General features: G+C 52.3%; 1 protein-coding gene across 4 annotated transcripts in view; it reads left to right on the forward strand.

The window, feature by feature from the left end:
- Positions 1 to 25,435, forward strand: part of ttll5 (tubulin tyrosine ligase-like family, member 5) — a 602,008-nt gene that overhangs the window by 204,810 nt on the left and 371,763 nt on the right. For all 4 annotated transcript variants that reach the window (XM_072494443.1, XM_072494444.1, XM_072494451.1 and 1 more), the window contains 7 exons: positions 4,850 to 4,966; positions 8,657 to 8,748; positions 10,889 to 10,951; positions 13,907 to 13,939; positions 21,532 to 21,668; positions 23,842 to 24,175; positions 24,315 to 24,435. In XM_072494443.1, coding sequence (XP_072350544.1) covers positions 4,850 to 4,966; positions 8,657 to 8,748; positions 10,889 to 10,951; positions 13,907 to 13,939; positions 21,532 to 21,668; positions 23,842 to 24,175; positions 24,315 to 24,435 — 897 coding nt within the window. The remainder of the gene's footprint in view (positions 1 to 4,849; positions 4,967 to 8,656; positions 8,749 to 10,888; positions 10,952 to 13,906; positions 13,940 to 21,531; positions 21,669 to 23,841; positions 24,176 to 24,314; positions 24,436 to 25,435) is intronic.

Genomic DNA, 25,435 nt, shown 5'->3' on the forward strand with positions numbered 1-25,435 from the left:
CATTGACTCTGTCTGATCGTGGATCGGATCAGGTTATTGCTCAATGCTTTAACTGCTGTCCACTAAACCCGGTTCCACTTCAAAGAGCCAGACTGTCGCCGTTTCACGCTGATCTGTGAAATTGAAACATGTTTCAAGGTTTGAATACTTTGCAAAACGACACTGATAATCACTTGAGATCACAAGTTACTGCTGCTTGGCAAATCTGTGAAGTCGGCCCAATTAATGGTGATGAAATGTACAGTCTGAGGGCTCAGTCAGCAGAAATCCATAGTTTTTGTCTGTGGCAGGATTGAATGTCCCTGGCAGGCTGCCGATTTGTAAGCTTGCCATTCATCCATTCCCCTTGCGAGCAGGAATCTGATTAAATCTGAGAACAAAGAGCAAAACAGGTGCGTTTCATTTGCAGATGGGAGCCTTCCACTTTATGGGAAAATGTAAACCGCATTCTTTTCATGTCCCTCACTTGACCAAAGCGCTCTAAATGCAGGACTATGATGTGCAGCAAAGCTGACAAAGGCGCCTAGATTGCTGGCTGTATTGTAGAGCAGACAACCTGTGGTAAACCAGGAGACATGAAGGTGAAGATTGAACAAATTTTATTTTAAATTCAAGTAAAAGTAAAGTCGCACCTGCGAGACAAGTGTCCCAGCCCGGGACTAACAGGAACTCCCGGTCCAGGTCCGGGATGTCCCAGCCCGGGACTAACAGGAACTCCCGGTCCAGGTCCGGGATGTCCCAGCCCGGGACTAACAGGAACTCCCGGTCCAGGTCCGGGATGTCCCAGCCCGGGACTAACAGGAACTCCCGGTCCAGGTCCGGGATGTCCCAGCCCGGGACTAACAGGAACTCCCGGTCCAGGTCCGGGATGTCCCGGCCCGGGACTAACAGGAACTCCCGGTCCAAGCCCGGGATGTCCCAGCCTGGGACTAACAGGAACTCCCGGTCCAGGTCCGGGATGTCCCAGCCAGGGACTAACAGGAACTCCCGGTCCAGGTCCGGGATGTCCCAGCCCGGGACTAACAGGAACACCCGGTCCAGGTCCGGGATGGTATTGAAACAGCTGGATAATGTCCCAGCCCGGGACTAACAGGAACACCCGGTCCAGGTCCGTAATGTCCCAGCCCGGGACTAACAGGAACTCCCGGTCCAGGTCCGGGATGTCCCAGCCCGGGACTAACAGGAACTCCCGGTCCAGGTCCGGGATGTCCCAGCCCGGGACTAACAGGAACTCCCGGTCCAGGTCCGGGATGGTATTGAAACAGCTGGATAATGTCCCAGCCCGGGACTAACAGGAACACCCGGTCCAGGTCCGTAATGTCCCAGCCCGGGACTAACAGGAACTCCCGGTCCAGGTCCGGGATGGTATTGAAACAGCTGGATAATGTCCCAGCCCAGGACTAACAGGAACTCCCGGTCCAGGTCCGGCATGTCCCAGCCCAGGACTAACAGGAACTCCCGGTCCAGGTCCGGGATGGTATTGAAAGAGCTGGATAATGTCCCAGCCCGGGACTAACAGGAACTCCCGGTCCAGGTCCGGGATGTCCCAGCCCGGGACTAACAGGAACTCCCGGTCCAGGTCCGGGATGTCCCAGCCCGGGTCTAACAGGAACTCCCGGTCCAGGTCCGGGATGTCCCAGCGTGGGACTAACAGGAACTCCCGGTCCAGGTCCGGGATGGTATTGAAACAGCTGGATAATGTCCCAGCCCAGGACTAACAGGAACTCCCGGTCCAGGTCCGGGATGGTATTGAAACAGCTGGATAATGTCCCAGCCCAGGACTAACAGGAACTCCCGGTCCAGGTCCGGGATGTCCCAGCCCAGGACTAACAGGAACTCCCGGTCCAGGTCCGTAATGTCCCAGCCCGGGACTAACAGGAACACCCGGTCCAGGTCCGGGATGGTATTGAAAGAGCTGGATAATGTCCCAGCCCGGGACTAACAGGAACTCCCGGTCCAGGTCCGGGATGTCCCAGCCCGGGACTAACAGGAACTCCCGGTCCAGGTCCGGGATGTCCCACCCGGGACTCACAAGAACTCCCGGTCCAGGTCCGGGATGTCCCAGCCCGGGACTAACAGGAACTCCCGGTCCAGGTCCGGGATGTCCCACCCGGGACTCACAAGAACTCCCGGTCCAGGTCCAGGATGTCCCAGCCCGGGACTAACAGGAACTCCCGGTCCAGGTCCGGGATGTTCCAGCCCGGGACTAACAGGAACTCCCGGTCCAGGTCCGGGATGTCCCACCCGGGACTCACAAGAACTCCCGGTCCAGGTCCGGGATGTCCCAGCCCGGGACTCACAAGAACTCCCGGTCCAGGTCCGGGATGTCCCAGCCCGGGACTAACAGGAACTCCCGGTCCAGGTCCGTAATGTCCCAGCCCAGGACTAACAGGAACTCCCAGTCCATGTCCGTAATGTCCCAGCCCGGGACTAACAGGAACTCCCGGTCCAGGTCCGGGATGTCCCAGCCCGGGACTAACAGGAACTCCCGGTCCAGGTCCGGGATGGTATTTAAAGAGCTGGATCATGTCCCAGCCCGGGACTAACAGGAACTCCCGGTCCAGGTCCGGGATGTCCCAGCCCGGGACTAACAGGAACTCCCGGTCCAGGTCCGGGATGGTATTTAAAGAGCTGGATCATGTCCCAGCCCGGGACTAACAGGAACTCCCGGTCCAGGTCCGGGATGGTATTGAAACAGCTGGATAATGTCCCAGCCCGGGACTAACAGGAACCCCCGGTCCAGGTCCGGGATGTCCCAGCCCGGGACTAACAGGAACTCCCGGTCCAGGTCCGGGATGTCCCAGCCCGGGACTAACAGGAACTCCCGGTCCAGGTCCGGGATGGTATTGAAACAGCTGGATAATGTCCCAGCCCGGGACTAACAGGAACTCCCGGTCCAGGTCCGGGATGTCCCACCCGGGACTCACAAGAACTCCCGGTCCAGGTCCGGGATGTCCCAGCCCGGGACTCACAAGAACTCCCGGTCCAGGTCCGGGATGTCCCAGCCCGGGACTAACAGGAACTCCCGGTCCAGGTCCGTAATGTCCCAGCCCAGGACTAACAGGAACTCCCAGTCCATGTCCGTAATGTCCCAGCCCGGGACTAACAGGAACTCCCGGTCCAGGTCCGGGATGTCCCAGCCCGGGACTAACAGAAACTCCCGGTCCAGGTCCGGGATGGTATTTAAAGAGCTGGATCATGTCCCAGCCCGGGACTAACAGGAACTCCCGGTCCAGGTCCGGGATGGTATTGAAACAGCTGGATAATGTCCCAGCCCGGGACTAACAGGAACCCCCGGTCCAGGTCCGGGATGTCCCAGCCCGGGACTAACAGGAACTCCCGGTCCAGGTCCGGGATGTCCCAGCCCGGGACTAACAGGAACTCCCGGTCCATGGCCGGGATGGTATTGAAACAGCTGGATAATGTCCCAGCCCGGGACTAACAGGAACTCCCGGTCCAGGTCCGGGATGGTATTTAAAGAGCTGGATCATGTCCCAGCTGGATGGGCCTCTGCCCGTTACCATGGGAACCTATATTCCGAGAGGAGATTAATGAATGATACCTCGTGAGGATTATTGCATCTCAGCCCCCGGTTCCAGATCTCTCCCTCACTCCTCCTGGCAATGAGGCCTCCTTTGCCCCTCCGCATGCCGTCATTGGAGTCGGGATCTGGGGACGTAAATAATAATCTTTATTAGTGTCACAAGTAGGCTTAGATTGACAAGTTGGGTAGTTATAATAACAAACAGAGAGAAGCTTGCAAGTCACGCTTGCGGACTGACCGGAGGTGTTCCACAAAGCGGTCACCCAGTCTAAACTTCGACTTCAGGAAGCAAAGTATCGCATCCCTGTCAGCATCCATGGGGTCGAGGTGGAGATGGTTGACAGCTTCAAATTCCTAGGTCTTCACATCACCAACAATCTGGCCTGGTCCATCCACGTCGACACTGCCACCAAGAAAGCACAACTTCCTCAGGAAACTAAGGAAATTCGACATGTCCATATTCACTCTTACCAATATTTACAGATGCACCATAGAATGCACCCTAACTGGCTACATCACAACCTGTAATGGCGACTGCTCGTCCTCAGACCGTAAGAAACTACAGAGAGTCGCGAACACAGCCCAGTCCATCACACAAACCTGCCTCCCATTCATTGACTCTGTTTATACCTTGCTGCCTTGGGAAAGCGGGCAGTATAATCAAAGACCCTCCCACCCCGGTTATTCTCTCTTCCAACCTCTTCCATCGGGCAGGATATACAAAAGTCTGAGAAAACGCACTAACGGATTCAAAATCAGCTTCTTCCCCGCTGTTACCAGACTCCTAAATGACCCTCTTATGGACTAAACTGATGTCTTCACACATCATCTCTACTGTGTAGTACTACACTCCGTATGCTTCACGTATGCTTCACCCGATGTCTGTGTCTATGTATTTATATTGTGTATTTATCGTAGACCCAAGGTTTTCCATGTATGGAATAATCTGACTACTGTACACAGAACAATACTTTTCACTGTACCTCAGTACATGTGCCAATAAATCTAAATTTGGTCTCTCTGATGTAGAGGAGACCACATCATGAGCAGTGAGTGTTGTGTACTAAATTTAAAGAAGTACAATTAAGTCACTGTTACATTTGGAAGAAATGTTTATGGATCAATCAGATCCTGATACTAGCTTTCAGGGCAGACAAGTTGGATTTTGTGATGTATTTTCTCAGTGCCACCAAGATAACTTTATTCAAATTGAGTATTATTACTGCAGCCCCACTATTTATAACTTTTTTAACTTTTGAACCCTCAACACATTGGGTTAAGCATTTCATATCTTAAATCTTCCAGCGCCAGCAGCAGCCAATGTCTGCGAATGATACTGAGGTAAAAGGCAAGACTTTGTCAGGCAAGGAGAGAACACAAGGAGCACAAGGATTAAGCACTCTGCGACTGACTGTGGAGGAGGTGAGAGGTTGGAGTAGAGACGAGTCATTTAATAGTCTCTATGGACTTTTAAAAAAATTAGTTTTCAATTTTGTAATAAATTTTATGTGCCCATTATTTTTCCAATTAAGGGGCAATTTAACGTGGCCGATCCACTTACCCTGCACATATTTGGGTTGTGGGGGTGAGACCCACGCAGACACGGGGGTGTAGCCATCTGGGATGGCCACTTTCAGTATATAAAATGGACACTCGCAGAGGCTATAGGGAAATGTGGACAATACTTAGCAACAAGCAGGCACAGAGACTGAATGTATATTTGGAAAGCAGTCAGCAGACGGAATCGAAACTCTGGGTCGATTAACATATTGATGGCCCATCTCCGAGGAACAAAGGACTAACACTCAGGGAGCCGATACTGTCGCAGACATCCTGGCGCCACTACCCCAACCGAAAGACACAAACACACAAACAAAGCAAGGCCAACGGCCACCTCGGACACGCCCAGCCATCGGGGTACCCACCCCTTTATTGGTTTAGATCGATAACAATGATCAAGAAGCTGCCCAATTAATTGGGACCAAGTTTAAGGCCTGCCTAAAAGTGCGCGAAGCCCCTCCAAGTATAAGAAGGAACCCCCACCAGAGATTCAGCTTCTTGGATTCAGCTCTCAAGCGGAAAGGCCCTTCCACCAGCATCACCAGAAGTAAGTTCAAGGTCAACGCGCGCTACCAGACGGACGGCCTTAGCTGTTCTCCTGTTACCTCTTCGAACCCAACAGCCTCAGGTCCGAACAACGGCCATTGTTCCTCTGACCTAAGTGGGCACCCGAAGTTAGGTGTAGGTGTTTGTGATGGAGATAGTTGAGCTTGTAGTGTTATTGTGCATGAGTAAATCATACCGTGTGTAAATAAATACCATTGACTTTGAACTAACTAACTGGTGTATTGGCTCTTTGATCGATATTCGGGTTGAACCTTGTGGCAGCATCGAGAGATACCTGGCGACTCTGAAAGTATGCACATAATTAGGATTAAGAATGGCGACCTTATTAACCACCATATTTATAGCAAATAAACAGAGCAACAGGGGGAATGAGCAAACTCCACATGGACAGTGACCCGGGATTGAACCCAGGTCCCCAGCACCGTGAGGCAGCAGTGCCACCCCAGTCTCTATGGTTGAGTCGGTAGCACTGAAACAGTAAGTACAAGGAGAGAAGCAAATTTCAACTGTACCTGTAAGTGGTCGCAGTCTGCCTCTGAATCAGAACGTTGTGGGTTTGTGTTCTGTCTAAGCAGCTGCTCTGGTACAGAGTGCTGAACTGTCGGAGGTACTGCGGAGTGCTGCACTGTCGGAGGTACTGCGGAGTGCTGCACTGTCGGAGGTACTGCGGAGTGCTGCACTGTCGGAGGTACTGCGGAGTGCTGCACTGTCGGAGGTACTGCGGGATGCTGCACTGTCGGAGGTACTACTGAGTGCTGCACTGTCGGAGGTACTGCGGAATGCTGCACTGTCGGAGGTACTGCGGAGTGCTGCACTGTCGGAGGTACTGCGGAGTGCTGCACTGTCGGAGGTACTGCGGGATGCTGCACTGTCGGAGGTACTACTGAGTGCTGCACTGTCGGAGGTACTGCGGAGTGCTGCACTGTCGGAGGTACTGCGGAGTGCTGCACTGTCGGAGGTACTACTGAGTGCTGCACTGTCGGAGGTACTGCGGAGTGCTGCACTGTCGGAGGTACTGCGGAATGCTGCACTGTCGGAGGTACTACTGAGTGCTGCACTGTCGGAGGTACTGCGGAATGCTGCAATGTCGGAGGTACTGCGGAGTGCTGCACTGTCGGAGGTACTGCGGAGTGCTGCACTGTCGGAGGTACTACTGAGTGCTGCACTGTCGGAGGTACTGCGGAGTGCTGCACTGTCGGAGGTACTGCGGAGTGCTGCACTGTCGGAGGTACTGCGGAGTGCTGCACTGTCGGAGGTACTGCGGAGTGCTGCACTGTCGGAGGTACTGCGGAGTGCTGCACTGTCGGGGGTACTGCGGAGTGCTGCACTGTCGGAGGTATTGCGGAGTGCTGCACTGTCGGAGGTGCTGCACTGTCGGAGATACTGCGGAGTGCTGCACTGTCGGAGGTACTGCGGAGTGCTGCACTGTCGGAGGTACTGCGGAGTGCTGCACTGTCGGAGGTACTGCGGAGTGCTGCACTGTCGGAGGTACTGCGGAGTGCTGCACTGTCGGAGGTACTGCGGAGTGCTGCACTGTCGGAGGTACTGTGGAGTGCTGCACTGTCGGAGGTACTGCGGAGTGCTGCACTGTCGGAGGTACTGCGGAGTGCTGCACTGTCGGAGGTACTGCGGAATGCTGCACTGTCGGAGGTACTGCGGAGTGCTGCACTGTCGGAGGTACTGCGGGATGCTGCACTGTCGGAGGTACTACTGAGTGCTGCACTGTCGGAGGTACTGCGGAATGCTGCACTGTCAGAGGTACTGCGGAGTGCTGCACTGTCGGAGGTACTGCGGAGTGCTGCACTGTCGGAGGTACTACTGAGTGCTGCACTGTCGGAGGTACTGCGGAGTGCTGCACTGTCGGAGGTACTGCGGAATGCTGCACTGTCGGAGGTACTACTGAGTGCTGCACTGTCGGAGGTACTGCGGAATGCTGCACTGTCGGAGGTACTGCGGAGTGCTGCACTGTCGGAGGTACTGCGGAGTGCTGCACTGTCGGAGGTACTACTGAGTGCTGCACTGTCGGAGGTACTGCGGAGTGCTGCACTGTCGGGGGTACTGCGGAGTGCTGCACTGTCGGAGGTACTGCGGAGTGCTGCACTGTCGGAGGTACTGCGGAGTGCTGCACTGTCGGAGGTACTGCGGAGTGCTGCACTGTCGGAGGTATTGCGGAGTGCTGCACTGTCGGAGGTACTGCGGAGTGCTGCACTGTCGGAGGTACTGCGGAATGCTGCACTGTCGGAGGTACTGCGGAGTGCTGCACTGTCGGAGGTACTGCGGAATGCTGCACTGTCGGAGGTACTGCGGAATGCTGCACTGTCGGAGGTACTGCGGAGTGCTGCACTGTCGGGGGTACTGCGGAGTGCTGCACTGTCGGAGGTACTGCGGAGTGCTGCACTGTCGGAGGTACTGCGGAGTGCTGCACTGTCGGAGGTACTGCGGAGTGCTGCACTGTCGGAGGTACTGCGGAGTGCTGCACTGTCGGAGGTACTGCGGAATGCTGCACTGTCGGAGGTACTACTGAGTGCTGCACTGTCGGAGGTGCTGCGGAGTGCTCCACTGTCGGAGGTACTGCGGAGTGCTGCACTGTCGGAGGTACTGCGGAGTGCTGCATTGTCGGAGGTACTGCGGAGTGCTGCACTGTCGGAGGTACTGCGGAGTGCTGCACTGTCGGAGGTACTGCGGAGTGCTGCACTGTCTGAGGTACTGCGGAGTGCTGCACTGTCGGAGGTACTGCGGAGTGCTGCACTGTCGGAGGTACTGCGGAGTGCTGCACTGTCGGAGGTACTGTGGAGTGCTGCACTGTCGGAGGTACCTTTTCCACTGAATAACATGCCTGAGTTGGCTTTGTTAATCCCTGTCAGCAACTTCACAATGTGGCTCGGGCTAATGTGGAATCTCCGACCAAAGACATGTTTAGTGAATGAGGGAGATGTGAGAGCTGATCCAGCTTTTGTCACTCTTGATGCTTCGTTGTGCTTTCAGGTAAAAGTTATGCGGCGTACAATGGAAGAGGATGAGAGAAAAGGTGGATTTATACGGATATTTCCGACTGCTGATACCTGGGAGCTTTATGGGTGAGCCGCGAAGAGTGATTCCAATAAATAGTGGAAAGGGAATGTGGAAACATGGTCATTTATATTTTCAATTCTATCCACAGGGAAACGTGACACTGTGTTACACTGAGGTCAAAGGTGCATGTTCTCCATAATCAGAAGGTGTACGAGTCTGAGTTCAAAGGGAGCTTTATCAGTTTATGGACTGGTTGATGAGTAAAAATGGTTCTATCTGTTGGCATGAGTTTTGTTGTCCCTGGTTACAAGGCTAGGGTAACCAAAACTCCCTCGGTTCTGGAAAGGTCGCTTAGCCCAGCAGAAATTGCTAGAATTTATTATGAAGAAGATTACAGCAGGGCACATCGAAAATCTTCATGTTGACTCTGCCTGCTTGCATTGTGTTGTGAAAGGGACTCAGTTTTGACTAATATTTTAAAGTTCTTTGAGGAGGTAACCAGCAACATGGATAAAGGAGAAGTGGTAGAAGTGGTGTACTTGAATTTCCAAAATGCATTTGATAAGATGCACTTTTTTTTATTGGTTAATGGGACGTGGGTGGTGCCGGCTGTGTCAGCATTTATTGCCCATCACTAATGACCTTGAGGGCGCAGTTAAGGAGCAAGCACATTGCTGTAGGTCTGGAGTCACATGTAGGCCAGACCGGGTAGGGACGGCAGATTTCCTTCCCTCAAGGACATTAGTGAACCAGATGGGTTTTTACGACAATCGATAATGGTTTCATGGTCGGCATTAGACTTTTAATTCCAGATTATTATTAAATTCAAGTTTCGCCATCTGCAGTGGTGGGATTTGAAGCCGGGGCCCCAGAGCGTTACTCTGGGTCCAGTGACAATACGCCTACGCCCCCGCCTCCCAACAGTCAGCAGTCACTTCGCAAAGTAAGAACTCGTAAGAATAGGTAGAAGATTAGTTAGCTAACACGAAGCAGAGAGTAGGAATAAGTGGGTCATTTTTGGGTTGTAATGCCGTCAGTTGTAGATTGCCACAGGGATCAGTGCTGAGGCCTCATCCATTTACAATCTGTATTGATGACCTGGATAAAGGGATCGAATATATTTTGCTGATGACACAAAGAAAGGTAAGGAGAGTAAGTTATGAAGAGGACATTAGGAGTCTACAAAGGGAGATGGAAAGGTTAAGTGAACGCACAGAAGTTTGTGCAGTTTTCGTGTCCTTGCACAAGAACGGATAGAATTGTGTTTGAAGCAGTTCAGAGAATGTTCACTTGACCAATCCCTGGATGAAGGAGCTATCTTATGAGGAAAGGTTCGACAACTAGGGCCTCTGTCCATTCGCATTTAGAAGAATATGTTTTATATTCTTGAATGCTTTCTTATTGAAACGTAAGAGAACCTGAGGGAATTTTGACAGGGTATTTGCTGAAGGAGGTTTCTCCTTGTAATAAAGACGGGTTTAAAAGTAAGGGTGTCTCATTGAAAACGGAAAGGAGGAGACATTTTTTTCTTTGAGGTTGGTCTGTGAGATACTCTTTGTGTGAGGGCAGTGGGAGGCAGGGTCATCCAATTATTTTGAAGGCAGAGTTGGAAAGATTGTTGATTGACGAGGGAGTTAAAGGTTATAGAGGGCAGACAGTAAAGTAGCGCTGAAAGTGGAGACCCTACAGTCCGATCAGCCTCCGCGATCTTATCAAAGGACAGAGTAAGCTGGAGAGGCCGAATGGCCTATTCCTGCTCCTAATGCAAATGTTTGTAACCATGCATTGTAGGATTGGTACGGAGACAGTTGCAGATGGTTATTGGGATACAGTACAGAATTCGCTGGTGCCCACCAGAGAAGGCTGCCCACTATCCCTTACCTGGTCTGTCTGTGGATCCAGTTGGCTTCTGCATTTACTCTGCGGCCCTATGAGCCACTCACTTAGTCCAAATGATTACAGTAGAAAAAGGCACAGAAGCACCTCCTTAGCGATGGGCAAACAATGCTGGTCTTTGCAGCATCCCCCACATCGGGACAATAAACTTAGTGCGGAACCTTCCACGTTTTAAAAATGGAGTCACAGTTTTGAGTGCCACCTGCATTAGGAATGTAATTGATTTGAGAATAGAGGTGTAATTTTCTGTAATATATGATTCAGATACCAACTTTCTGCTTTCCTCACACTTTGTGTTTCATTCACCAGGCAGTTCCTCGAACACAAAACCACCCTGAACTATGTGCTGGCCACACGTCTTTTTGCAGGCAGGTAAGGGTATAGCCAGAAGAAGGAGTATATTTGTAGATTACTGACATACTGTTTCTACTGGGTACTGACTCTAACTGTGGTACAGGTACCACTCCTCTCCTGAAGGTGCTGACTCTCACTGGGGTATAGGATCACCTCCTCTCCTGAAGGTGCTGACTCTCACTGGGGTACAGGGTCCCCTCCTCTCCTGAAGGTACTGACGTCACTAGGGTACAGATCCCCTCCTCTCCTGAAGGTGCTGACTCTCACTGGGGTATGGGGCCCCTCCTCTCCTGAAGGTGCTGACTCTCACTGGGGTACAGGGTCCCCTCCTCTCCTGAAGGCACTGACGTCACTAGGGTACAGATCCCCTCCTCTCCTGAAGGTGCTGACTCTCACTGGGGTATGGGGCCCCTCCTCTCCTGAAGGTGCTGACTCTCACTGGGGTATGGGGCCCCTCCTCTCCTGAAGGTGCTGACTCTCACTGGGGTACGGGGTCCCCCTCCTCTCCTGAAGGTGCTGACTCTCACTGGGGCACAGGCCCCCCCCCTCTCCTGAAGGTGCTGACTCTCACTGGGGTACAGGTACCCCTCTTCTCCTTAAGGTGCTGACTCTCACTGGGGTACAGGGTCCTCCTCCTCTCCTGAAGGTGCTGACTCTCACTAGGGTACAGGTTACCTCCTCTCCTGAAGGTGCTGACTCTCACTGGGGTACAGGGTCCCCCTCTCCTGAAGGTGCTGACTCTCACTGGGGTACAGGGTCCCCCTCCTCTCCTGAAGGTGCTGACTCTCACTGGGGTACAGGGTCCCCCTCCTCTCCTGAAGGTGCTGACTCTTACTGGGGTACGGGGTCTCCCTCCTCTCCTGAAGGTGCTGACTCTCACTGGGGTACAGGGCCCCCTCCTCTCCTGAAGGTGCTGACTCTCACTGGGGTACAGACTCCCCCTCCTCTCCTGAAGGTGCTGACTCTCACTGGGGTGCCGGGTCCCCTCCTCTCCTGAAGGTGCTGACTCTCACTGGGGTACAGGGTCCCCTCCTCTCCTGAAGGTGCTGACTCTCACTGGGGTATGGGGTCTCCCTCCTCTCCTGAAGGTGCTGACTCTCACTGGGGTACAGGGTCTCCCTCCTCTCCTGAAGGTGTTGGCTCTCACTGGGGTACGGGGTCTCCCTCCTCTCCTGAAGGTGCTGACTCTCACTGGGGTACAGGCTTCATCCTCTCCTGAAGGTGCTGACTCTCACTGGGGTACAGGGTTCCCCTCCTCTCCTGAAGGTGCTGACTCTCACTGGGGTACAGGGACCCCTCCTCTCATGAAGGTGCTGACTCTCACTGGGGTACAGGCTCCCTCCTCTCCTGAAGGTGCTGACTCTCACTGGGGTACAGGGTTCCCCTCCTCTCCTGAAGGTGCTGACTCTCACTGGGGTACAGGGACCCCTCCTCTCCTAAAGGTGCTGACTCTCACTGGGGCACTGGGTCCCCGTACTCTCCTGAAGGTGCTGACTCTCACTGGGGCATGGGACCCTCTGCTGAAGGTGCTGACTCTCACTGGGGTACAGGGTTCCCTCCTCTCCTGAAGGTGCTGACTCTCACTGGGGTACGAGGCCCCTCCTCTCCTGAAGGGGCTGACTCTCACTGGGGTACAGGGTCCCTCTCCTCTCCTGAAGGTGCTGACTCTCACTGGGGTACGGGGCCCCTACTCTCCTGAAGGTGCTGACTCTCACTGGGGCATGGGCCCCTCTCCTGAAGGTGCTGACTCTCACTGGGGTACAGGGTCCCCGTCCTCTCCTGAAGGTGCTGATTCTCAATGGGGTACGGGGTCCCCTCCACTCCTGAAGGTGCTGACTCTCACTTGGGTACGGGGTCCCCCTCCTCTCCTGCAGGTGCTGACTCTCACTGGGGTACAGGGTTCCCTCCTCTCCTGAAGGTGCTGACTCTCACTGGGGCATGGGACCCTCTCCTGAAGGTGCTGACTCTTACTGGGGTACAGGGCCCCATCTCTCCTGAAGGTGCTGACTCTCACTGGGGTACAGGGTCCCCCTCCTCTCCTGAAGGTGCTGATTCTCACTGGGGTACAGGGTTCCCTCCTCTCCTGAAGGTGCTGACTCTCACTGGGGCATGGGACCCTCTCCTGAAGGTGCTGACTCTTACTGGGGTACAGGGCCCCATCTCTCCTGAAGGTGCTGACTCTCACTGGGGTACAGGGTCTCCCTCCTCTCCTGAAGGTGCTGTCTCTCACTGGGGTACGGGGTCCCCTCCACTCCTGAAGGTGCTGACTCTCACTGGGGTACAGGGTCCCCCTCCCCTCCTGAAGGTGCTGATTCTCAATGGGGTACAGGGTCCCCTCCACTCCTGAAGGTGCTGACTCTCACTTGGGTACGGGGTCCCCCTCCTCTCCTGAAGGTGCTGACTCTCACTGATAGCAAATTGTGTGTCTTCCCAGAGTCCAAGTGAGGAAATCTAATCACAAAGTAAGGGCCGCCTCCTGACTTTGGGCATTTCCCAGCAGCTGAGAGGCCTGTTACTGCTGAGACAGCCACTATCTGCACCTGGTGTGCTCCAGCGTTGGAGCTAGGGTACCTCTTTTTTGGGGCACTCTTTGTGGAGGATCCCTTCAGTTGCAGTGGCCTTCCCTGCTCAAACTGCAATGCCTCCCCTCTGTGTCCCTTCGCCCCTTGCTGACTGCTTGAGGTCCCATCTACCTAACTTTGAGGGTCCATGACCATTGAATTGTGCATTTATTCTAATTGCAGCTTCAGCTGTGGCCCCCACCAGAGGTGGTGCTGCTGAGGCTGGCTGCCCTGGGCTGTGCCTGCTCAACGCCCTGATTCCCACCGCCCACTAAAGCAGCGTTCATTCCTTGTGTTGCACCCTCTGCCACCCATGGAAAATGTAACCCGTTTGGTCCGTATTGTTGGGTGAGGATTTTTGAACTGTTCCCTCAGTAGTTCGGAGTTGACTTGTTACCACTTCTGTTTTCAGGAAGAGAAAAGCAGCCACTTCAGCAAGACCCCGGTGAGTCCGCGCTTGTAAATGATTTGGGGAGTAATTGGGTTAGTGTCTTAAAATGTGGCAAAGCCCATTGGATAAATTTCAGACACATGCGGAGGACAGCTATCTATACTCAGTTATGTACTTTGATTTGAGTCGGAGGATTGTTAAGCAGCAGAGGGGGGCCATTCAGCCCATTGTGTCTTCACTGTGTCTCCGAATGAAGTTCCAGCCCCCTCCCTCTTCACCCTAACCCTGCATACTGCCTTTTGCGATAATAGTCCATAAAAACTGAAATAATAGCTTTTCCTTAATTAACTTCCCCGCACCATTCACTGAATGTTAAGCCAGCTATCAAACACTCCCAGGACAGGTACAGCACAGGGTTTGATACAGAGTAAAGCTCCCTCTACACTGTCCCCATCAAACGCTCCCAGGACAGGTACAGCACGGGGTTAGATACAGAGTAAAGCTCCCTGTATACTGTCCCCATCAAACACTCCCAGGACAGGTACAGCACGGGGTTAGATACAGAGTAAAGCTCCCTCTACACTGTCCCCATCAAACACTCCCAGGACAGGTACAGCACGGGGTTAGATACAGAGTAAAGCTCCCTCTGCACTGTCCCCATCAAACACTCCCAGGACAGGTACAGCACTGGGTTAGATACAGAGTAAAGCTCCCTGTATACTGTCCCCATCAAACACTCCCAGGACAGGTACAGCACGGGGTTAGATACAGAGTAAAGCTCCCTCTACACTGTCCCCCATCAAACACTCCCAGGACAGGTACAGCACGGGGTTAGATACAGAGTAAAGCTCCCTCTACACTGTCCCCATCAAACACTCCCAGGACAGGTACAGCACGGGGTTAGATACAGAGTAAAGCTCCCTCTACACTGTCCCCATCAAACACTCCCAGGACAGGTGCAGCACGGGGTTAGACACAGATTAAAGCTCCCTCTGCACTGTCCCCATCAAACACTCCCAGGACAGGTACAGCACGGGGTTAGATACAGAGTAAAGCTCCCTCCGCACTGTCCCCATCAAACACTCCCAGGGCAGGTACAGCACGGGGTTAGATACAGAGTAAAGCTCCCTCTGCACTGTCCCCATCAAACACTCCCAGGACAGGTACAGCACGGGGTTAGATACAGAGTAAAGCTCCCTCTACACTGTCCCCATCAAACACTCCCAGGACAGGTACAGCACGGGGTTAGATACAGAGTAAAGCTCCCTCTACACTGTCCCCATCAAACACTCCCAGGACAGGTACAGCACGGGGTTAGATACAGAGTAAAGCTCCCTCTACACTGTCCCCATCAAACACTCCCAGGACAGGTACGGCACGGGGTTAGATACAGAGTAAAGCTCCCTCTACACTGTCCCCATCAAACACTCCCAGGACAGATACAGCACGGGGTTAGATACAGAGTAAAGCTCCCTCTGCACAGTTCCCCATCAAACACTCAGGACAGGTACAGCGTGGGGTTAGATACAGAGTAAAGCTCCCTCTACACTGTCCCCATCAAACACTCCCAGGACAGGTACAGTACGGGGTTAGATACAGAGTAAAGTTCCCTCTACACTGTCCCCATCAAACACTCCCAGGACAGGTACAGCACGGGGTTAGATAAAGAGTAAATCTCCCTCTACACTGTCCCCATCAAACACTCCCAGGACAGGTACAGCACGGGGTTAGATACAGAGTAAAGCTCCCTCTGCACTGTTCCCATCAAACACTCAGGACAGGTACAGCGTGGGGTTAGATACAGAGTAAAGCTCCCTCTACACTGTCCCCATCAAACACTCCCAGGACAGGTACAGCACGGGGTTAGATACAGAGTAAAGCTCCCTCTACATCGTCACCATCAAACACTCCCAGGACAGCTTTACAAAAATATATATTTTTATTCTCCTCTTTGTTTCACATTTTCATCCAAATTTACACCCACCAACAAACAATCAATGGTAACAAATACAATGTCATGCCCCCTCTCCCCACTGCTGTTTGCGTTGGCCGTAGAGCCGCTGGCAATTGCGCTGAGAGCCTCAAGGGGCTGGAAGGGGCTGATCCGGGGGGGGGAGTGGAGCACTGAGTCTCGCTCTATGCAGATGACCTGCTTCTGTATGTATCGGACCCACTGGAGGGGATGGAAGAAATGATGAGGATTCTGGGGGAATTTGGCCGGTTTTCAGGTTCTAAACTAAATATGGGGAAAAGTGAGATGTTTGCGATGCAGGCGAGGGGACTGGAGAGGCGACTGGGGGAACTGCCGTTTAGTGTAGTGGGGGGAAGCTTTCGATACCTAGGCATCCAAGTGGCGTGGGAATGGGAATGGCTACACAAGCTAAATCTGGCCCGGCTAGTAGACCAAATGAAAGATGATTTCCGAAGGTGGGACGCGTTCCCCTTGTCACTAGCTGGGAGGGTGCAGACAGTGAAAATGACGGTCCTCCCGAGATTCCTGGTTGTGTTTCAGTGTCTCCCCATCTTTATTCCACTGTCCTTTTTTAAACGGGTCAATATGGTGATCACTGACTTTGTATGGGCGGGCAAGACCCCGCAAGTAAAAAAGGGGATGCTTGAGCGGAGCCAGGGAGGGGGCGGGCTGGTGCTGCCAAACGTTAGTAACTACTATTGGGCGGCAAATATAGCCATGATCAGGAAGTGGGTGGTGGGGGAGGGTCGGCATGGGAGCATATGGAGGCGGCTTCATGCAAGGCACCAGTTTGGGGGCATTGGTAACGGCGCCTCTGCCGTTCCCGCCGGCACGGTACTCCACCAGCCCCGTGGTGGTAGCGGCCCTGAGAGTCTGGGGGCAATGGAGGCGGCATGTGGGAGCAGAGGGATCATCGGTCTGGTCCCCAATTTGTCATTTTCTCCGGTTTGCCCGGGAAGGCTGAATGGAGGGTTTCGGAGATGGCAGAGAGCAGGGATTGAGAGGATGGGAGATATGTTTATCGAGGGGAGCTTTCCTAGCCTGAGGGAGCTGGAGGAGAAATTTGGATTGGCGAGGGGAAATGAATTTAGGTACCTGCTGGTGTGGGACTTCCTACACAGGCAGGTCTCAACCTTCCCGCTCCTACCACCAAGGGGGATACAGGATAGGGTAGTTTCTAGAGTGTGGCTGGGAGAAGGGAGGGTTTCTGACATTACCAAGGAACTCATGCGGTCAGAGGAGACGCAGACCGAGGAGTTGAAACGCAAGAGGAGTTAGGAGGAGAGATAGAGGATGGCCTCTGGGCCGGATGCGTTGAGTAGAGTCAACGCATCCACAACATGTGCCAGGCTCAGTCTGATACAATTTACGATCATTCACCGGGCCCGCATGCGCAAGGTGTGCGGGAGGGTCAGCGAACCATGTCCACATGTTCTGGGCATGTCCGAAGCTTAGGGGATTCTGACAGGGGTTTGTGGACGTCATGTCCACGGTGTTAAAAACAAAGGTGGCACCGAGTCCGGAGGTGACGATTTTCGGGGTGTCGGAAGACCCGGGAATCCAGGAGGAGAAAGAGGCAGACATTCTGGCCTTTGCTTCCCTGGTAGCCCGGAGACGGATATTATTAGCTTGGAGGGACTCAAAGCCCCCAAAGTCGGAGACCTGGCTATCGGACATGGCTACCTTTCTCTGTCTGGAGAAAATCAAGTTTGCCTTGAGAGAGTCACTGTTTGGGTTCGCCCAGAGGTGGCAACCGTTTGTCGACTTCTTTGTGGAAAATTAACCGTCAGCAGAAGGGGGTGGGGGGGGGGGGGGTGGGTGGGGGGGGGGGTGGGGGGGGGGGGGGGGGTGGGTGGGGGGGTGGGGGGGGGGGGGGTGGGGGGGGGGGGTGGGGGGGGGGTGGGGGGGGGGGTGGGGGGGGGGGGGGGTGGGGGGGGGGGGGGGGGGGTGGGGAGGGGGGTGGGGGGGTGCTGGGGGTTAGATTAGTTTAGAGTAGGGGGTTAGTAAAGGTGGGACCTGCTGTAAGGGAGGAAGACGGCTTTTGCACTATGTTTATAAATTCATGTACATTGTTTATTTTGTTGTTGTTGTAAAACCATAATTACCTCAATAAATTGTTTATTAAAAAAATCAAATATAATGTCAACCCCCCCCCCCCCCCCCCCCCCCCCACACACACCAGTGTTTGTGTCATCAATTCCAGAAAGTGCATAATTAACAAAGCCCATGAGTTGTAGAACCCTTCCATCCCCCCCCCCCACCCAACTCAAACTTCACCTTCTCGAGTGTTAAAAACTCCAGCAGATTCCCCCCGCCACGCCAGGGCACAGGGTGGAGAAACTGACCTCCCAACAGGATCCGCCTTTGGGCGATCAGCGAGGCGAAGGCTGAAACATCTGCCTCCGCACCCTCTTCCAACAAATGCCGATCCGATACCCCGAATATGGCCTCCGGGTGACTAATCTCAAGCCTCATATGTACGACCTTCGAATTTGCACTGAAAAGCTCCCTCCAATACCCCTCCAGCTTTGGACAGGACCAAAACATATGAACATGATTTACGGGGCCCCCACCCCGTTACGCTCACGCACATCCTCCACCCCTTCAAAGTGTCGGCTCATCCTCTCCCTTTTGAGGTGCGCCCTTTATACCACCTTCAGCTGTATCAGCCCCAACCTCGTGCACGTAGTTGAGGCATTTACCCTCTGGAGCACTTCACACCACAACCCTTCCCATTACCCTCTCTCAACTACTTTGCCTTAATCCCCTTCAGCGCTGCCTTCTCTCCTCCCAGAATCGTCCCATAAATCGTCAAAACCACCTCCTTCTCCACTCCCCCTGCCGTCAACACCTCCACCAACTGTGTGGAGGCCGGTGCCACAGGATCTCCTTCTTAGCGAAACTTCGGACCTGCATATACCTAAACATTTCCCCCCGCCCAAACGCATATTTCGCCCCCAGCTCCTCCAGTCCCACAAACCGGCTCCCCCAAAAACAAATCCTTTGGTGCCCTACTTCCCTCCTCTTCCCATCTCCGAAAACTCCCATCCTTATACCCCGGCTCAAATCTATTGACTCCCCCGAATCGGCATTTCCCTTTACCCCGACCCTGGCCTAAAGTGCTGCCGCAAGTGTCTCCAGATTTTCAAGGTCGCTACTACTACCGGTCTCCCTGAGTATTTCCCCGGGGACATTGGAAGCGGCGCTGTTGCCAATGCCCTCAGCCCTGACGCCCTGCACAGACTCTCCTCCATTCTATCCCACTGGGAGTGTCCCCCTCTAACCCAGCTCTTCACCGTCTCTTCGCCGCGTTCGCCGCCCAGTAATAATACAGAAAATTTGGAAGACCCAACCCCCCTGACTGCCGTCCTCTCTGCAACAGCACCTTCCTAATCCTGCCCCCCCCCCTCCCGCCATATAAACAAGGTAATCATTTTTTCAACCACCTTGAAAAATGCCTTTGGCAGGAAGATCTGCAGACACTGAAAAAAACAAGAATCGCGGCAACACGTTCATTTTGATTGCCTGTACCCGACCTGGCAGCGACAGAGGGAGACCATCCCACCTTGTCAGATCCGCTTTCACCATTCCCACCAGAGTAGTAATGTTATAACTACGGAGCCCCCCACCAATCCCGTGCCACCTGCAACCCCAGATATCTAAAGTGAGACCTCGCCCTACGGAATGGTAGCGAGCAGTGTGATGACGTAATCACGTCCCAGCGTGATGATGTCATCGCACGACTGGGCCCAGTCATTTTGAGTGGAGTCTTGAGTTGTCATCGGGCTCATTTTGTCCTTTTGCCACATTCGATGAGCATCATGATTTTTCCTGTATTTTCGGGTACCCGATGTGCCATGTACTTTATTATTAAACTGATTTTTCTTTAACCGTACCCAGTGGTGGTTGAGGAACTCTGCGGACTTTGCTTTTTGAAAGTATTCTCCACTATTGTTTCTTACAGTATAGATACTGTATTATACTGTAAACTTTGCTTTTCAAACTTCTTTGCTGATACAGTACACACTTGAGGAATTGCTGTGGACGTCTTTGAAAGGATTATTTTCTGAGCAGGCGCACTGTTCTTCCACATACTGTCCAGTACTTGTGTTTGAGAAACCTGTCGGAAATTTGGTGTTTTAAAGAAGTTTCTGCTTGGATGAAGCAATTAAAATCACTTGCTTGACTACAGTATAATATTTCAGACTGTATGGTGTGTGTCAATTTTTACATAGATTTTTCCAGGCAAAGGATTGTCCTCAGGAACCTAACTCTGGCTTTAGCATTGATTCCTCTGGAAACTATGCTTCACCTGAAGGAGTTTCAATTAAAATGGCGATTTTATTTCAATGGGCTGAATGGCCTCCTTGAGCACTGTAAATTCTAGGATTTTCAGGAATGTAACCATTGCTTTAAGTGAAGATGCACTGTACTTAATTTCACATTAATTGTAATATGTGGAACTAAAAATATTGTAGCAATAATGTAATTGTACTGTAATAGAGTATGGTATTATTGCATTGTGGGGCTAATATTGTAATGATGGTGGGTTTATGGTCCTCTATGATCAGGGCGTTAGTGCTGCAATGATGCTGTTTCTGCTCTCTGAGTGGCTTTGTTATCTCTTTGACTTCATAGTATGTGAGCTAAGAAGTTGTCTGGCTCAACAGATGGATATTCCCAAAGCAAAGAGAAAATGCTGGAAAATCCCCGCAAACCTGGGATGCAACATCTGTAGAGAGAGAAAAGAGCTAACGTTTCGAGTCCAGATGACCCTTTGTCAAAGCTAAAAGGCATAGAAAGTGGGAGATATTAATACTGTGGAGTGAGAATGAAAGCTGAGTCATAGCCACAGAAACCAAGGGAACAGAGTGCTAATAGCCACAGAAACCAAGGGAACAGAGTGCTAATGGCAATCCCCAGAGAGAACAAAATGTGTGAAAGGCCAAACAGCAGAGAAACTAACATCAGAGGATAAACTGTGACAGATGTAGATGTGGGGGGAGAGGAAGGGGAAGCAAAGGGGAGAAAAGGTAAGGAAAGGGGGATAAGATGGGGGGGGAATATATATATAAAGTAAGACAAGAAATAAATAAATGGTAAAAGACAGTTAAAATGAAATGGGATGAAAACAAATGGGTCGAGATGGGGTAGAGCTAATCACCTGAAGTTGTTAATTCGATGTTGAGACCGGAAGGCTGTAGCGTGCCTAACCGGAAGATGAGATGTTGTTCCTCCAGTTTGCGTTGAGCTTCACTAGAACATTGCAGCAGGCCAAGGACAGACATGTGGGCCTGGGAGCAGGGTCTTGTGTTAAAATGGCAAGCAACGGGAAGGTCAGGGTCCTGAATGCGCACAGACCGAAAGTGCTCAGCAAAGCGACCACCCAGTCTGCGTTTGGTCTCTCCGATACAGGGGAGACCACATTGGGAGCAGCGAATGCAATAGACCACATTGAAAGAGGTGCAAGTGAAACGCTGCTTAACCTGGAATGAGTATTTGGGGCCTGGGATGTTAAGTATGTTACTGCAGGCAGTCTAAGGGTGAGCACAGGTGTCACTGAGTAATTTGATTTGTTGCATTAAAGAGCCCAGATTTTTCTTCCTTAAGTGATATGGGCTTACTTTAGAATGTAAATAGTGCTACATTCTTTTCTTTTCCACTTCTATCTCAGCAATGGTGTGACACAGAACACGGTATTCAAATTGGAGGTGCTCACCATAGAAGTTCACAAACACGTTCAGCAATATGAAAGGAAACTCCTGTCACTGGAAGCGAGGAGAAGGAAACCGAACCGAGGAAAAGACAGAGGTTAGTTATCTGCGGTGAATTTATAGCAAGCCTTATTCAGTCTTCCAGAAAAGGCCCAACACTCTTCCATGTGCAACAGAATACCACATCTCCACCCCTCCACCCACTTCAAATAACCGTTCAACCTCAAACAGACCATTGTTTGCGGCAAATTACCCAGCTTCAGGAGAACAGCGACCACGACACCACACAACCCTGCCATGATAACCTCTGGAAGACGTGCCAGATCATCAACGTGGATACTACGGTCACACGCGTGAACACCAGGTACACGGTACATGCAACTCGGCCAACGTTGTCTACCTCATACGCTGCAGGAAAGGATGTCCCAAAGCGTGGTACATTGGTGAGACCATGCAGACGCTGCGACAACGGATGAACGGACATCACACAACAATCACCAGGCAGGAATGTTCCCTTCCAGTTGGGGAACACTTCAGCAGTCAAGGGCATTCAGCCTCTGATCTCCGGGTAAGCGTTCTCCAAGGCGGCCTTCAGGACCCGCGACAACGCAGAATCGCCGAGCAGAAACTTATATCCAAGTTCCGCACGCATAAGTACAGTCTCAACCGAGACCTTGGATTCATGTCGCATTACATTCACCCCCCCCACCATCTGGCCTGGGATTGCAGAATCCTACCAACTGTCCTGGCTTGAGACAATTCACACCTCTTTAACCTGGGGTTACCCCTCTCTCTGGTTGCACCGTCTGGACCTGTAAAGACTTAATTACCTGTAAAGACTCACATTCAAAGTATCATCTTGCATCATTCATTGGCTTTGTCTTGATATGCTGTGTTTGTGTAACCTACCTCTTCACTCACCTGATGAAAGAGCAACGCTCTGAAAGCTAGTGATTCTAAATAAACCCGTTGGACCTGAACCTGGTGTTGTAAGACTTTGTACTGTGCTCACCCCAGTCCAATGCCGGCATCTCCACATCAACAGGTACCAGTGAGAGTCCGCATCTTCAGGAGAGATGGGGACCTCTACCCCAGTGAGAGTCAGCACCTTTAGGAGAGGAGGAGACTGATACTCCAGTAAGAGTCAGCACCTTCAGGACAGGAGGGAACTGATTCCCCAGTGAGTCAGCACCTTTAGGAGAGGAGGAGACTGATACTCCAGTGAGAGTCAGCACCTTCAGGACAGGAGGGAACTGATTCCCCAGTGAGTCAGCACCTTTAGGAGAGGAGGGGGTCCCTGTACCTAGTGAGAGTCAGCACCTTCAGGAGAGGAGGGGTACCCTGTACCCCAGTGAGAGTCAGCACCTTCAGGAGAGGAGGGGTACCCTGTACCCCAGTGAGAGTCAGCGCCTTCAGGAGAGGAGGGACCCCGTACCCCAGTGAGAGTCAGCACCTTCAGGAGAGGAGGGGTACCCTGTACCCCAGTGAGAGTCAGCACCTTCAGGAGAGGAGGGGACCCTGTACCCCAGTGAGAGTCAGCACCTTTAGGAGAGGAGGGGGACCCTGTACCCCAGTGAGAGTCAGCACCTTCAGGAGAGGAGGGGTACCCTGTACCCCAGTGAGAGTCAGCACCTTCAGCAGAGAAGGGGCCCCGTACCCCAGTGAGAGTCAGCACCTAATAATAATCATAATATTTATTACTGTCACAAGAGGGCTTACATTAACACCGCAATGAAGTTACTGTGAAAAGCCCCTAGTCCCCACACTCCGGCGCCTGTTCGGGTACACTGAGGGAAAATTCAGAATGTCCAAATTGCCTAACAGCACGTCTTTCGAGACTTGTGAGAGGAAACCGGAGCACCCGGAGGAAACTCACGCTTACACGGGGAGAACGTGCAGACTCCGCACAGCAAGTGACCCAAGCTGGGAGTCGAAGGAAAGGAAGGGACCCGCACCCCTGTGAGAGTCAGCACCTTCAGGAGAGGAGGGGGACCCTGTACCCCAGTGAGAATCAGCACCTTCAGGAGAGGAGGGGGACCCAGTACCCCAGTGAGAGTCAGCACCTTCAGGAGAGGAGGGGGGCCCTGTACCCCTGTGAGAGTCAGCACCTTCAGGAGAGGAGGGGGACCCTGTACCCCGGTGAGAGTCAGCACCTTGAGGAGGGGATAAATGGGAAAGAAAAATAACAAAAACATCGAAAATAAAAATGCCTGTTATCTTTTGTGTCCCACGTCTCAGCTCTCACCTCAATCTCTCTTTACTTGTTTCAGGATCCTCACACAAAGTTCCAGTTGCATCGTCGGCTGTTACAGAACATGAGGTTGAGGGAGAAGGGGAGGAGGAAGCAGAAGATGATGAGGAAATATCAGAGGATGAAACAGACAGTACAGGACCCACGTGCCCTGTCCCTGCCCTGGCTCAGGCACCAATAGCACAAAGATTGAGACCCAACAGTGAGGGTGTGCAGAAAGCTCGGCAACTCACTGAGCCGAGGTTTGTTGGCAAACAGGTGCTCGGTCAGTGGACTCAAACCAAAGAGGAACAAAGTGATGAGCAACCAATTGTAAACCTCCTCGAGATGTTACAACAAGGGGGCAATCTGAGGTCAGTGCTCAATGCTTGTAATGCCTGTTTTCTCAATGGCGTTTTAACCCTGAAATCGATCTTTGGGCTGTTAAGTGTCAACGCCATTGCTGATGTTTCTGAAGCTAGTCACATGTTCCTCTTCAATCTCTTTCCACAGTAAGGTACAGGCGCGCTTGGCCTTTGCTGCCTATCTGCACCGCGTGCAGCTGCGGCTGCTGAGGGAGAGACCCAGCCAGAGTGAAACCACCACATCTACTGACCAGGAGGAGGAACAAATGGTAAACACATTTGTGACTGGTTCTGAGTTCGGAGCTAAAACAGAGATTGACCATGAGTATATTGAGCAGAAAATAAAACTTCATTATAAGTTGACATATAACTTTGAGGATTTACATAAAAATTCATACAGGACACTACCTCTTATCTACCCTGTGTTTAATGGTAGCCTAGAGATTTGATAACGAACGAGGCATTTAGAAATGCTTACACATTCAGCTTGGCAGTTTGATGTGTGCCTAATGCAGCAACAAACCGAAGGGTTTGTGCGGGTAAAGCCTGGTTTCTGAACACCTGAAGCTGCTGGTGTACATACTGTCCTGCTAATTGCCACCTTTCAGGTTCCCCCTCCTTTCCTTGTTCTGGCTGGGGTACAGTACCTCGCCCTGTAACTTCAGAATAATAAGGGACCCAGCACAGATCCCTGTGGTACACCACTGGACACTGGCTTCCAGTCACTATAGTAGCCGTCTGTCATAACCCTCTGTCTTCTGCAACCCAAGTCAATTTTGAATCCACCTCATTAAGTTACCCTGTACCAAGGGTAGCACGGTAGCACAGTGGTTAGCACTGCTGCCTCACGGCACCGAGGTCCCAGGTTTGATCCTGGCTCTGGGTCACTGTCCGTGTGGAGTTTGCACATTCTCCCCATGTTTACGTGGGTTTTGCCCCCAGAACCCAAAGATGTGCAGGGTAGGGGGATTGGCCACGCTAAATTGCCCCTTAATCGGAAAAAATAAATTGGGTGCCCTAAATTATTTTTTTTAAAGTTACCCTGTATCCCATATGCATTTGCCTTCTTTTTAAGTCTCCCATGTGGGTCCTTGTCAAAAGGCTTTGCTGTAACCCATATAAATAACATCAACTGCACTACACTCATCTACACACCGGTCACCTCCGGAAAAGAATTCAATCAAATTTGTTAGGCATGACCTGCCTCTGACAAAGCCAAAAGAGAAAATGCTGGAAAATCTCAGCAGGTCTGACAGCGTCTGTAGGGAG

Source organism: Scyliorhinus torazame, chromosome 2 (genome assembly GCF_047496885.1).
Source record: "Scyliorhinus torazame isolate Kashiwa2021f chromosome 2, sScyTor2.1, whole genome shotgun sequence".
Lineage (NCBI taxonomy): Eukaryota > Metazoa > Chordata > Chondrichthyes > Carcharhiniformes > Scyliorhinidae > Scyliorhinus > Scyliorhinus torazame.